Here is an 11,455-nt window from a genome sequence, read left to right as displayed (position 1 = left end):
AAAGCAATGTGATAAAACATCGGTGTACACATAAAAACAACATTAGAATATTTACAAGAAATGTAATAAAATCAGCTATATGTTTTTATTTGTTATAATAAATTAACCCAAGTGTATAACATTTTTGATACGACGAGAGAACATTTGAGTGATCCCCCTCTCATTTGGTACAACCTGAAAGTAGCGATTAAATAAAATGTTAAAAGTAAAATTAAATTGAAATAGATTAAACAAAGCAAAAAACGAAGCTAAATTTTAATCAAAAATAAAATGCAATAATTTTCTATATTTAAGTGAGTCAAATTACGGTCAAAATGTTGTGCAATTTATTTTTAAAAAATCAATTTTCTAATAAAAAATGCTAATTCATGAAAAAAATGTGTAGCTAAAATAAGGTTACACAATAAAACGATCTGATGCCCCATATGCGTAACTGATGTGTAAAACAAACAAACAAACAAACAAAAAAATAACACTGACTTCCTGTCACGTGTCTGACACAGTGAGATCACATGACCACAGTAAACGAACATGAACGCTCCGTACAGCTGGATAGAGATAGTAGCGCTTGTTTTGATCTTTAATGTGTGTTTTAGTACAAGTTACCAACGGACTGAGACACAGGTAAGATTTCTGTTACACAATCTAAAAACTTTAATCTCACAAGAGACATTAAATAGTCCAAACGCGTAGAAAAGCTCGATGTTTTTGTGTACGGGCAGCACAGACGATCTCTATCTGTGTTGTTGACCACCTTTGCTCCTGCACTGTGATATGAAGCCGCAGGTTTGCGAGCTGTGCAGCGGATCCGTTCGAAACAACAGCACAGTGGATCGGTTCTGCTCTTGGTCCGCGGGACGGATCCAGGGGAGATGTTGTCTGAGAAATAACAGCATGGGCGACCCTGAACGCATCATCGGGTAATGCTGCTTTTAAGGGAATATTTGTATTTTAACTAAATATAAAACAAAAAATATAACAAAATGTCACTTTGGCCATTTTTTTTTCTTCTTTTGGCTGCAAACAAATAACTAGAATGAATGCTTTATTGTTATTTTTTTTTATTGTGAAACTAAGGCAACAAACGACATTGTGTGTTTTTTTAATTAAAATGATTTATTTAACTCTTTTTCAATCTAAAAGCATAAACTATTCTTTAAAAATGGTTAAAATGTGAAGGTTGCATTAAAATGCTATAAATAAAATTTTAACTTCTTTCAGTATTAAAAGTTTATATTTTTTGTAACTTCTGGAGGTAAAACAGTACTGTTTGGGTTTTTTTAAGGTTGGACCTATCTAATTGTTCTTTAACTCATGTGGAAAATCTTCAGGGAGCGTCCACAGTAGTCATGATGTAAGTACACCAAATAGTGTTGAATTCTCGCTGAACAGGAGATAATATAGGAGGTTTATGTATAAACAAGAAGCAACTTGAGCTTGTGCAACTTGTGCTTTATTTCTTTTTGTTTTTTTCCCTAAAATTCTTAGATTATTTTAGTGATTCTGGAAGATTTTAATTTATCAGAAAAATAGATCTTGGTCAGAAAGGTTTTTAAAATGTTCTAATAAAGTTTTACAGAGATTAGCACTAAATCATGTGTACATATTGCAGAGACTTCTCCCTCAATCCAATCGTCAACATCAGCGACACAGTATTTCAAGGGTTTGGTGACCTAAACTTCATGTGAGTATCCAGTTACCACAAAGAAATTGTGAAATTTGTTTGCAATGAGTGACCTAATGTTGGTGTTTGTCTGCAGGATTTTACCACCACACGTTGTTTGTCCTGGAGGGAACACTTCTTGGGAAAAGGTGGAACTCAAAGAGGGAAACCGTCTTTGTGAGGGGCAAAAAAACATGTGCAACCAGACGGGACAGCCGTGTAAGTCTTCAGTCTTTCATTGCTTCTTTTAAAACTCCAGCACGCTCTCTGTTAAGAATTATTGGGAATTCGCAGCGGTTTATTGTCCGGAAAACTCCCTCTGTGCCCCGAATGGCCCCAGCTTCTACGAGTGTGGCTGCGCTGAAGACTTTTACGGATACAAGTGTCTGCGACAGGTGAGTTCTGTAAGTTTTTACCTTAACGTTTGGTTTATTTAACACAATTTTTAAATATCTTTTTTTAGGGTGATTTCCCAGCACTCGTAGTGTTTGGACCTCTGGCGGCATCTACAGTCGTGATCTCCTTCTTGCTGTGGCTCACGCAGAGACGGAAGGCCATATCCCTGTGAATCACAGCTGACGTTATTGGCCGTCAGATCAGATGAAACTTGAAGGAACAACGCTGACAAAGTCTAAACTGACCATAAGTACAGTATTTTATAAATGGTAAAACAATTTAAGGAAGCAGCTAGATTTTATTTTGAAAGATATACAAAGAACTGACTTCCTTTTCCTGGACGGGTGATATTTGAATGCTTTGATCCACTGTTACCACTTTATTAATACTGACGGGACTAACCACTGAATGTGCTGCATGTGTGCCGGTTTACACAGAACTTTTGAATCTTTAGAAAAAAAAGAAAAAAATTCAAATTATGGGGATTTTTTTCCTTTGATTTTACAAGTTATCTGAACAGCAAAGTGTTCAAATCCATTTGATGCAAATATAATTGTATCTTTTAAAAGGGAAACTAAAACAGACCTGTTACACAGCTTTATAGAATGTATAAGAAGTCAATCTGTTGCACTCCATAATCTATGTTATTGTGTTGAATCGTCCCATTGGGATTCAGGTCAAAGTGTAGCCTTCATTTATTACTTTTTATGCTTTTAAAGTTACAAATTGACTAATAAAACAGTTGCATTTGTGTTCAATATGGCCAGAAAACTTCAGTACTCCCTTTGAAGGAGATACAAATGAGTTAATGTAAAATATTTATTTGAAAAGTGGAAATTATATGTAATTCTTCTGCTGTAAGACAATAAACTGACTGGTTTCTATGTTTGACCTTTTGAGTTATGTCATTAAAAAAGTTTTGTCATAATTACAACTGGAATCACATACAAACATTTACAGGTTTAAAACTTTTAGACAAATTGAATATTTTATATAACTAGTATTAAAGAGAAGTTATTAAAAAGAAAAGCCCTTTCATAAAAACACACAAGAACACTATTTAAAAAAGCTTTTGCCATGTCAGGTATATTTTATTGCATGCTAAAAGCACGATATTGTGAATATGTGTGCAAATCTGCACACACTGATGGTAGATGACGGCCGCTCACTGGTCCACGTTTTTGACCCGCAGCACCACCGGGACGGAGGTGCACGGGATCATTCCTAGGTCTGTGATGACGAGGTCCACGAAGTCTGGGGGCGTCACGTCGTACACTAAGTTCAGCAGGCCGAGGGAGGCCACCTGCTGCCAGCTTGCCAGCTGGGTCTTACCTTTGCGGGTCACGATGAGGTCATCGGGGTCATCTGGAAAGAAGAGCTGATTGTTAACTGAACTGAAAGGGTCAAATGAAAGTAAAATAGTGATTAGAGGTTTCCGTACCGAGTTCATTGGACACAAAAGAATCTGTCTGCACCCTCTCACAGAATTTGTATGTCTCACAACACACTAGCACAGGCACGTTAAAGGCTTTAGCCACCAGAGCTATTTGTGAGGTCCCAACTCGCGACATGACGTATCCGTTGGCCAAGAGAGCGTGAGCTCCAAGGAAAACTTTTGATACCTAAAAGAAGAAAAAAAAAATTTTTTTTTCATCCTGGTTAATCTCTGGACATGCAGAAACACTTCACAACTTTGAGGTTTTTCCTTCTGCTGTTATGGTTTTCTGATTACCTCTGGAAGAATGTAAGAGACGGCTGAGATGAGAACGTAAGTGCAGCTGATGCCTTTCTGGACCAGGCGCCTCAGGGCCTCCCTGCCCTCCAGCCGAGGCCTACTATCCACCACTATAACGCGGAACTTCCTCTGTTTATCGAAGGCCTCGCATAGGATGTGGTTGACCAGGGATGAGCTGACAGAGGGATCAGAGGCAGAATTAACTAAACCTAGATGCTCCGATGCTAGAGAGAAATCGAATTCACTGGAGTGTTACAGATCAGTGGTTCCCAACCCCTGGGCCGCAAAGATCACAATCTACATTTTTTTCCATTTTATTCATAATCTGATTCTGAAGGAAGTTTTATTTTGGAAAACTATTGGATTATCTCCCAAAAGGTTGGCGCCCTCTGTAAGAGACAACCCCAAAAAATGCAGTTGATGAAATCTAAGAATGTGATGAGATTTTTAAACACCTTACCATCCATAAACTAGAATGACATCCCCATCACTGATCTTTTCAATGGAAGAGACAGCGATAGCTTTAGCAGCAAGAATGATCTTCTCATTTATGTACCACTCAATGTTGTTGAGCAGTTTGCTTTTTGCCTAAAGAGAACATCTAGGATTAGAAATGCAGTTCCACCAAACCTTAGCGTGAGAAAAGATTGTCTAAAACGAACCTCTTCTTCTTTGCACTGACTGGGAATATTAGAAATCTCCTTCTTGATGTATTTGATGGCATTCCCCATGCTGGCAGATAGGGGGCGACACTGGTTCAAAAAACTAGATAAAAACAATAAATTATTTGATTTTGAAGAACATCCATAAAACTTACATTAATTAAAAAAATTGAAGTGAATAAATATATATATAATAAAAAAACATATTTGATATTTTACCTGATATAAGGTTTTAGCTTATTGACCAAATCCCTTGACAGCTCCTCATTTGGAGGGGTAGTGTAGTCCCTTATAACCTAAAAAAAAAAAGGAAAATAAAGAAACCAGCATCTTGATTTGATTAAACATCGTTATTTCTGACTGAATCTATAAATGACAGGAGGAAATAACATGATAGCCACAAAATAGAATGAATGCTTTACTTGTTTGAACGCGTGGAGCAACGCGACAGAGCGAGCGTTAGATCCCGCCACAATGCCCTGCGAGTACTGCAGACCCAGTCTTACAATAGCAGGATGAATCACTGTGGAAGGAATGCTGGGAAAAAGGGAAAAAAAATTGAGACCAAAATGTAGATAAGCCAAGTTTTTTTCAGATTACGATAATTTTTTTTGGCAAAAACAAACAACCTCTTCACAGTCTTTCTACCTGAGTTGCTGTGTTGGTGGGGCTTTGCGGCTGTATTGGTGGAGATGGGAAAACAGGCTGACTTTGTAGCCGTAATCTGAGCGGAGTGGAATCTGAAACGCAGAGTTTTAAAAGTTCTAAAAATCTCAGAACTATAAAGACAAGTTATAGGGAGCCACTCATAAAAAATGATCTCAAAACTGCAAACACTTCAAACTACAACATAATAATTTTTTGAAAATCCCCAATCAACTTAGGCAATAACACGCCATATTAGCAGCAGAGAACAGCGGATTTCAAATGACAAAAAGTTTGCATATCAAGGATTTTAGTTTTGCAAATGAGAAAGCTGGATTACAAAACATGTAGTACAAAAACATCTTTTAATTGTGCTTAGAAGAACAAGATAATATTCACTGCAAAAAATAGGGGTTAGCAAACAAAACAGGATTAAAAAAAATGTTGATGCAACAGTTCTTAAGGCCTAACGTTGACGACGGATACCTTTGTGGCAGCATTGTGCCCTGGTGTCTGAAAGAAATATTAGCATGAGTCACATGCATGAGTCACATGCACGTTTAGCAGGCATATTGGTGAGCTGGGTGCTTGAAAGATTCTGAAGCTTTCAGGAAATCCATAAAAGATCAATTTTAAGATGAGAGTGAGAGCTCACAGCAGACAAAACATGCTCTGAGTGAAATGAGATGCTTAACCTGCTGTCTTTCCAGCTTCTTGGCCAATTTCTTTAAAACATCTGGATCGTCCACTTGAACGTGTTCTGGGAGCCTCTTCACCACTGCAAATGCGAAAAGGATTGTTATAATATCTTTTATCTACTTATAATATCTAATATCTACACTTTTCCTTCTTGAAGTTAAACTTTGATGGTGTTATTACCTGGCTGCAGCTCACTGGGCGGGGCTTTTGGTTTGCCCGTAGCACTCTGCTGCCCCGGCTCCCCTTTCTTGGTCTGCTTGGTGGCCCGCTCGGCCTCTTGGCGAGCCCTTCGCTCTGCTTTCAGCTCAGCTTTGCTTTTGGTGGGTTTGTCCGCCGGGATGGCGGGCTCTGAGGCAGGCACAGAATTCGACACAGGAGCAGGCACTGCTGGAGGAGCTGAGGAAACACAGCAAATTACTTTTTAGTATTTAAAATCCCACTCATCTTTTGATCTAATATAAAAATGTTCCTAGTGGTATTTCAAGTATGATTATACTGTTTTTGGACTTTTTTTTTTTTTTTAATCTTGTGTCTTTTTCTAGGTCACAAATTCTTCTCTCCTACTAACTTACAGCCCCTCACACCCCCAACCTAACATTAGCAGAGTAGCAAAACATTTTGTAGATGTACAGCTGTACAGCTTTGAGTCAGATGCCAGCTCAGACAAGGAAAACATCTAGAAGTGGATGCATCAGAATGGAGGGGATTGTGGACTTTGTAGCCTGTCCAGCTTATTTTCTATGTAACAAATATTATCTTTTTTCAACAATATTATATCTGCTTATATCATGACTCAACAATTTGAATAAATACTCAGAAATGAAAATTAAAGCTTAATTTTCTTTATATATCATCAGACAAATGCCACAAGAACAGATTAAAAACATTAAACATTTTATTGAAGTGGGTCTCTAAGTAAAAACTTTTTTTTTATTGAATTATAAATTAAGGCGTAATATGTTGTACCACACAAACACTGGATGTTGCCTAAACAATGTGTACCTTTTTGGGTTGAGGGCTGAGCTTGGGGGGCAGTAGCTGTTGAACCGCCCGACTTCTTTTCCTTCTCTTTTTCCTTTTCATCTTTTTTCTCTTTGCTTTTCTTCTGCTGCTTCTTCTCTTTCCTCAGACGCTGCTTCTCCTCTTTGGACAGCTCTTTGCCTTCATTCTGCTAAGCAGAAAACACAACAGCTTAGCAAGAAAATCCTTAACAACCATAAAGACTTTTAGAAAGGCAAATCCAAACCTTTGCACGTTCAATGTCCTCTTTTTTTTCAGGTCCATCTGCAAGAGAAGCAAAACAATCTTAGCTGATTCAATTAGAAACATCCTCAATTTCTGTTATCAGTTTCACATTTTCATAGCTTATAATGCGCCAAAACAGTTTTGTATCCCTATTTTTTTTCTACGTTTCCCTTCATAAAATATTTAGCGATTTAAAAATGTCAAATGTATTGCTACTAGCATTTAAAAACTACAGTAAACTGATGCAACACGAGCAGCACGTCTATCTGCTCGGAGCTAACGTTAGCAGCGTCTGGAAATTAACGATATTCCGCCTTAAAACTAAAACTATACAAACAATAACGACACTTTATTCAACACCACTCGAAATAAATGAAAATAAAAAGAAAAAGACCTAAATCCCAACAGTTGTAGAAGCTCAAACTCACCTGTCACTCCACTGTCAGCCATCTTTACGATACCGCTACGCTTCCTCTGATGCTGGGAAACTACCGTCCCCGAAAGTCACACTGCCCCCTAGCGGGCTGAATGACTACTTCATAGCAGACAACTTGTCAAAACTGCACAAAATAACTAAAAAATATATACTTTAAATGAAAATCTGAAACATTGTTTTTGAATTGCGATTAAAAAAAACATAATAAAACAGATTTGTATAAAAATTATGTGAACAACATGTTGAACTGCGGTGTGTCCTCTAGTTAGAGCAGGGGTCTGCAAACTGAGGCCCCAGACCCACATGCGACTCTTCTCTTTCATGCCTCCGTTGTGCGTTGCTGGCTTTGATGAAAAATACAAAAAAACTGAATAAATGGTGGGTTTGTAGTTTTGGTTAGTTGGTTACTAGCTTAAATTTATGTTTATATTTTTTGGCATGTCAACTAACTAAAAAAAAAATAGGGTAAAAGGTTTTAGCTATTGTTAGAGTTGCTTATTATTATAAAAACATAGTCTTATTGCATGTATAGATTTTTTTAAAAGTTGGATTCTACACTAATGCTGTCATGTTTCTATTCAATATTAAAAGAAGAAAAAGAATGATAACACACCAAAGTCATAATGACAGAAAATTCTGTTTCCTGCATTTTTAATTGAAGCAAATCTGCTGCTTTTTGGACACAGGGTGTATTTTATTTTGAAAGGACTTGTTCGTTCCATGGCTGCATAGTTAGGCAGTAGTGTGAAGGGTCTTGTCTAAAGACCAACCCAGTAGTAAATCTGTTCTGCATTAAAGTGTGCTATTGTTAAAAACTAGTTCACTTTTGCAGGTCATTGGCATTCAAAGGGAAACATGACTTGAACAAACAAAAAAAAGACAGATTATTCTAAAACTCTCTTTAGGGTTAAATACCACTGTTAACTTACAATAAATGCACTAAAATTTTAAAACAACCATGCACACTTTGATCCTTTATGCTAGTCTGTAATCCCAAATATTTTTGATTTCTTTAAACATGATGCTAACTTTCTTTTTTTATCATTCATTATTTTATTGACTTGGCTCTCAGTAGTGTAGATGTAATTATGTAAAAAGAAAAAAACAAATACTATTTTTTTAACAATTTGCTTTATATTGAAAGCCATTGAAAGTTCAAGTTAAAATTATTAGATTTTCAAGAACTTGAAATAACAGAAAGTCACTTAAGTTGCTTTGTAAATATTTTCAATTTTATTTACAGCCTTATCATTGAATTTCACCTTCCCTCCCCTTGTGAGTTTCAGGCATTTGACACTTTTTACTATTATTAATTTATAAATGTGAACAATCTGTTGACTCGATTGACACATATCTTTAGAAGGGTTTAAACTAAAGGCACACGTATGCTGAAAATTGCATGTATTCATCACTTAAACTTTAGTTCTGGTTTGAATATAGATTAAAATCTGAAAAACAGCACATGTCCTGAGTAAATGTGAAGGATGAAGCATAATCTCAGATTATTTTTCTTTAATTATCTGTTTGTTTATACTCAAATCATCACATTTGTAAGATATTTGACCGATAAATTAAATAGTTTACTGTATTAGCCAAAGCAAATAAAATTTCTTCAGTGGGCTGGAAACTTACTGTACACGTGACATGGTGCTATCCATGGTACTGAATCCTCTGGACCGGAACCAGTGCGTTACCTCATGAGCATCTCCAGATGGATGAGTTTGCTCACATACATCAACACTGTTCACACCTGCTTTTCAAATTACATCATGTATTGCTCTCTAAGCCTTGTAATTAAAGTGACCACAGACAGACTTCTCATGTTTCCAGAAAGTCTGTAGTGAGAGAAATCTCACTGTGCTCATCTAATATTGTGAAAAATTTGTTTTTGAATGTGTTTTTGGACATTTTTTTCAATATTTTGAGCATTTTCTTTTATTTCAACTGAAACGATTCCAAGCAGAAAAAATATTTTTAATCCTTTCTTAAATCTTTATTTTTTTTCTTTTAGGAACCCACAAATCAAAAGAAAAACAATACAACACTAAAAAAAAGAACAATAAAAAATGAAAGAATAGCTATACATGGTACATGTACATCGTTTTACAACCTCAGTCAAGGCTACTGTGTCTTAGATCCCGTGCTGACATGATTCACGACGCAGTAGCTGGTTGAAGGGGACCAAACCTCTCTGAAACACCTGACTTGGTTCCGTTTGACCAGCCACAGCAAGGCGAGTTGCTTTAGCTGCAAGAGGCAGAGCAAGAGAGAGGAAGAGAACCACAGTTGGCCACATGGATGGATAAAAAGAGAAGACAAAGAAGGACAGGACAGACTGTCAAACCCCTGCAGGACGACCAGATCCAGGCAGCTGGAACTTAAAAGTCCCCGTGTCACTAAGCAGATCGCTCATATTTAGAAATTCGGGAACTGACAGCCGGTGACATCTCCCTGCTTCCTTCCAAAGCCGGCCTCCGGGGACGAACCCTCACCCTCAGTGACAGCTCCACATACCCCCCCTCCCATTTTGACTTGTGCGCTTGCTATAACGGGTGACAGCTGCGCTCCGTCAATCCTCTTTGACTGTCAGCAGTTGGAGCTGTGCAGGAATTTGTTCAAGAAGTCACCGAGACTGGATCTGTGGCTCTTTAAGCAATCCTAACGGCGCACGTGCCCGAGCTGAAGGGGCCTCTCACCTGTTGCCCCCACTCCCCCCCCCAACAAACACACACATTCAAACAAATGTTCATGGACGATGACAACCCTCTCCAACTTCACATGTATGAACATTAGAAAAACAATAAATAAATCAAATAATTCCTTCTTGACGCTCAAGTCCTCTTGAAACCACACACTTCCTTACATTCCATAAGTGGTGTATTAATATGGGGATATAAGGAAGCATGTCCTCACAAGAGGGAACAACTGGATTCTCTGCCACTCAGACACAAAGCACCCTTTCATGGCCACGGATGGAGAGTAGCAGCAACAACTGGCTAAATGACGCTTTAACTGTGACAGAACCACAAGAAGAGGAAGAAGCTTCCACACAAAATGTCTCAAACATTCACTGGCAAACACAAAACTGGTGTCAAAATGGATTCTGAAGCTCCCCAATGAGCAGGAAGCTGCTTACTGTAATGTTTTCTTGTTCTGTTGATACATTAGCACAGCATTAGTCCAACAAATTAATGAAATTAAGAAGTTTTACTCCTTCTTACCCAACTGCTCCTTTTTTTTAAGGTAACCAGGATGAAAAGAATGCTTCTTCTTTACTAATGTTTGAAGAAAAAACTAATTCATGATTCTTCTCTTTAGATACTTTCCAGATTCACATCTCAGCTTCCACAAATAAAGTTCTATACTTTTAAAAAAAATTTAGAGAAAAAAGAAAAACAACAACATTAACTCACATGTTGCTCAAAATCAAGGAAACTTACAAAAAAATACATACAATTAAATTAAAAAGATGAAAAGTCATAGGAAATAGGTTAAAAACCAACCTCTCTCCCTCCTTCCTGAAGCTGTAATTTGCCTCTATCTATCTGTCCCCGGACTGACCCACATCACTCTGGGTTTCTCTGCCATCAACCATCCTCCTCTGTGTCTGCTGGCTGGATTGTGCCCACAACAGGCCTTGCAGATCAGCCTTTTCTATCCCCAACAGGAGCAGCCCCCCTCCACTGCGGCCTCCCACCTGTTGGTGTCCTTTAGGAGCCCCGGGCCTCTCCTGCGCCTCCTGTCCGGCCCAATCAGGGCCCTGACAAGAGGGGGAGCCAGCCTGTGAAATCACACCTCTCAGCTGTTCACACTGGGCTCGAGACACCCTACACCCCTGCAGCTCCTCTATGATGCCCCGCCCACCTCACCCTGCCCTCGCTGTACCCCGAATGTCAGTGGCTGGATGAACAAAAAAAGTAGGGAGAAAGCGAGGAAACGAGAAAGCAAATGGAAGATGGGTGTGTTTTACTGTC

At 38.1% G+C, this 11,455-nt stretch overlaps 2 protein-coding genes across 2 annotated transcripts; one reads left to right on the top strand and one right to left on the bottom strand.

The window, feature by feature from the left end:
- The first annotated feature begins 164 nt into the window (after nt 1–164).
- Nucleotides 165–2,950, top strand: atraid (all-trans retinoic acid-induced differentiation factor). The gene is made up of 7 exons (XM_024291603.2): nt 165–624; nt 781–920; nt 1,286–1,354; nt 1,613–1,684; nt 1,761–1,882; nt 1,958–2,058; nt 2,127–2,950. Exons 1-7 carry the CDS (start codon nt 532–534, stop codon nt 2,229–2,231), a joined length of 702 nt encoding a protein of 233 aa, XP_024147371.1. The 5' UTR covers nt 165–531; the 3' UTR covers nt 2,232–2,950.
- A 168-nt stretch (nt 2,951–3,118) lies between these two features.
- On the bottom strand, nt 3,119–7,608 carry eif2b4 (eukaryotic translation initiation factor 2B, subunit 4 delta). The gene is made up of 13 exons (XM_024291602.2): nt 7,474–7,608; nt 7,047–7,084; nt 6,803–6,968; nt 5,981–6,196; nt 5,797–5,879; nt 5,105–5,196; nt 4,879–4,993; nt 4,676–4,752; nt 4,457–4,559; nt 4,255–4,382; nt 3,792–3,969; nt 3,501–3,681; nt 3,119–3,424 (listed from the first exon to the last, which is right to left on the bottom strand). The coding sequence occupies exons 1-13, from the start codon at nt 7,493–7,495 to the stop codon at nt 3,225–3,227; spliced, it is 1,599 nt and encodes a 532-aa protein (XP_024147370.1). The 5' UTR covers nt 7,496–7,608; the 3' UTR covers nt 3,119–3,224.
- Nucleotides 7,609–11,455: the final 3,847 nt, after the last annotated feature.

Source organism: Oryzias melastigma, linkage group LG24 (genome assembly GCF_002922805.2).
Source record: "Oryzias melastigma strain HK-1 linkage group LG24, ASM292280v2, whole genome shotgun sequence".
In the NCBI taxonomy this organism is placed as follows: Eukaryota; Metazoa; Chordata; class Actinopteri; order Beloniformes; family Adrianichthyidae; genus Oryzias; species Oryzias melastigma.
Note: the sequence above shows the minus strand (reverse complement) of the source record. Positions and strands in the feature narration are given on the sequence as shown.

What these genes read in the sequence shown, in the direction of transcription:
- eif2b4 (XM_024291602.2), bottom strand. Translation starts at nt 7,495, where the DNA reads ATGGCTGACAGTGGAGTGACAG. An exon ending in GTCATTCTAGTTTATGGATG is followed by an intron (nt 3,970 to 4,254) that starts GTAAGGTGTTTA and finishes TCCCTCTGTCAG; the next exon opens with CTCATCCCTGGTCAACCACA. An exon ending in TCTCTTACATTCTTCCAGAG is followed by an intron (nt 3,682 to 3,791) that starts GTAATCAGAAAA and finishes TTCTTCTTTTAG; the next exon opens with GTATCAAAAGTTTTCCTTGG.
- atraid (XM_024291603.2), top strand. Translation starts at nt 532, where the DNA reads ATGAACGCTCCGTACAGCTGGATAGAGATAGTAGCGCTTGTTTTGATC. An exon ending in TTTGGTGACCTAAACTTCAT is followed by an intron (nt 1,685 to 1,760) that starts GTGAGTATCCAG and finishes GTTTGTCTGCAG; the next exon opens with GATTTTACCACCACACGTTG. An exon ending in GATACAAGTGTCTGCGACAG is followed by an intron (nt 2,059 to 2,126) that starts GTGAGTTCTGTA and finishes ATCTTTTTTTAG; the next exon opens with GGTGATTTCCCAGCACTCGT.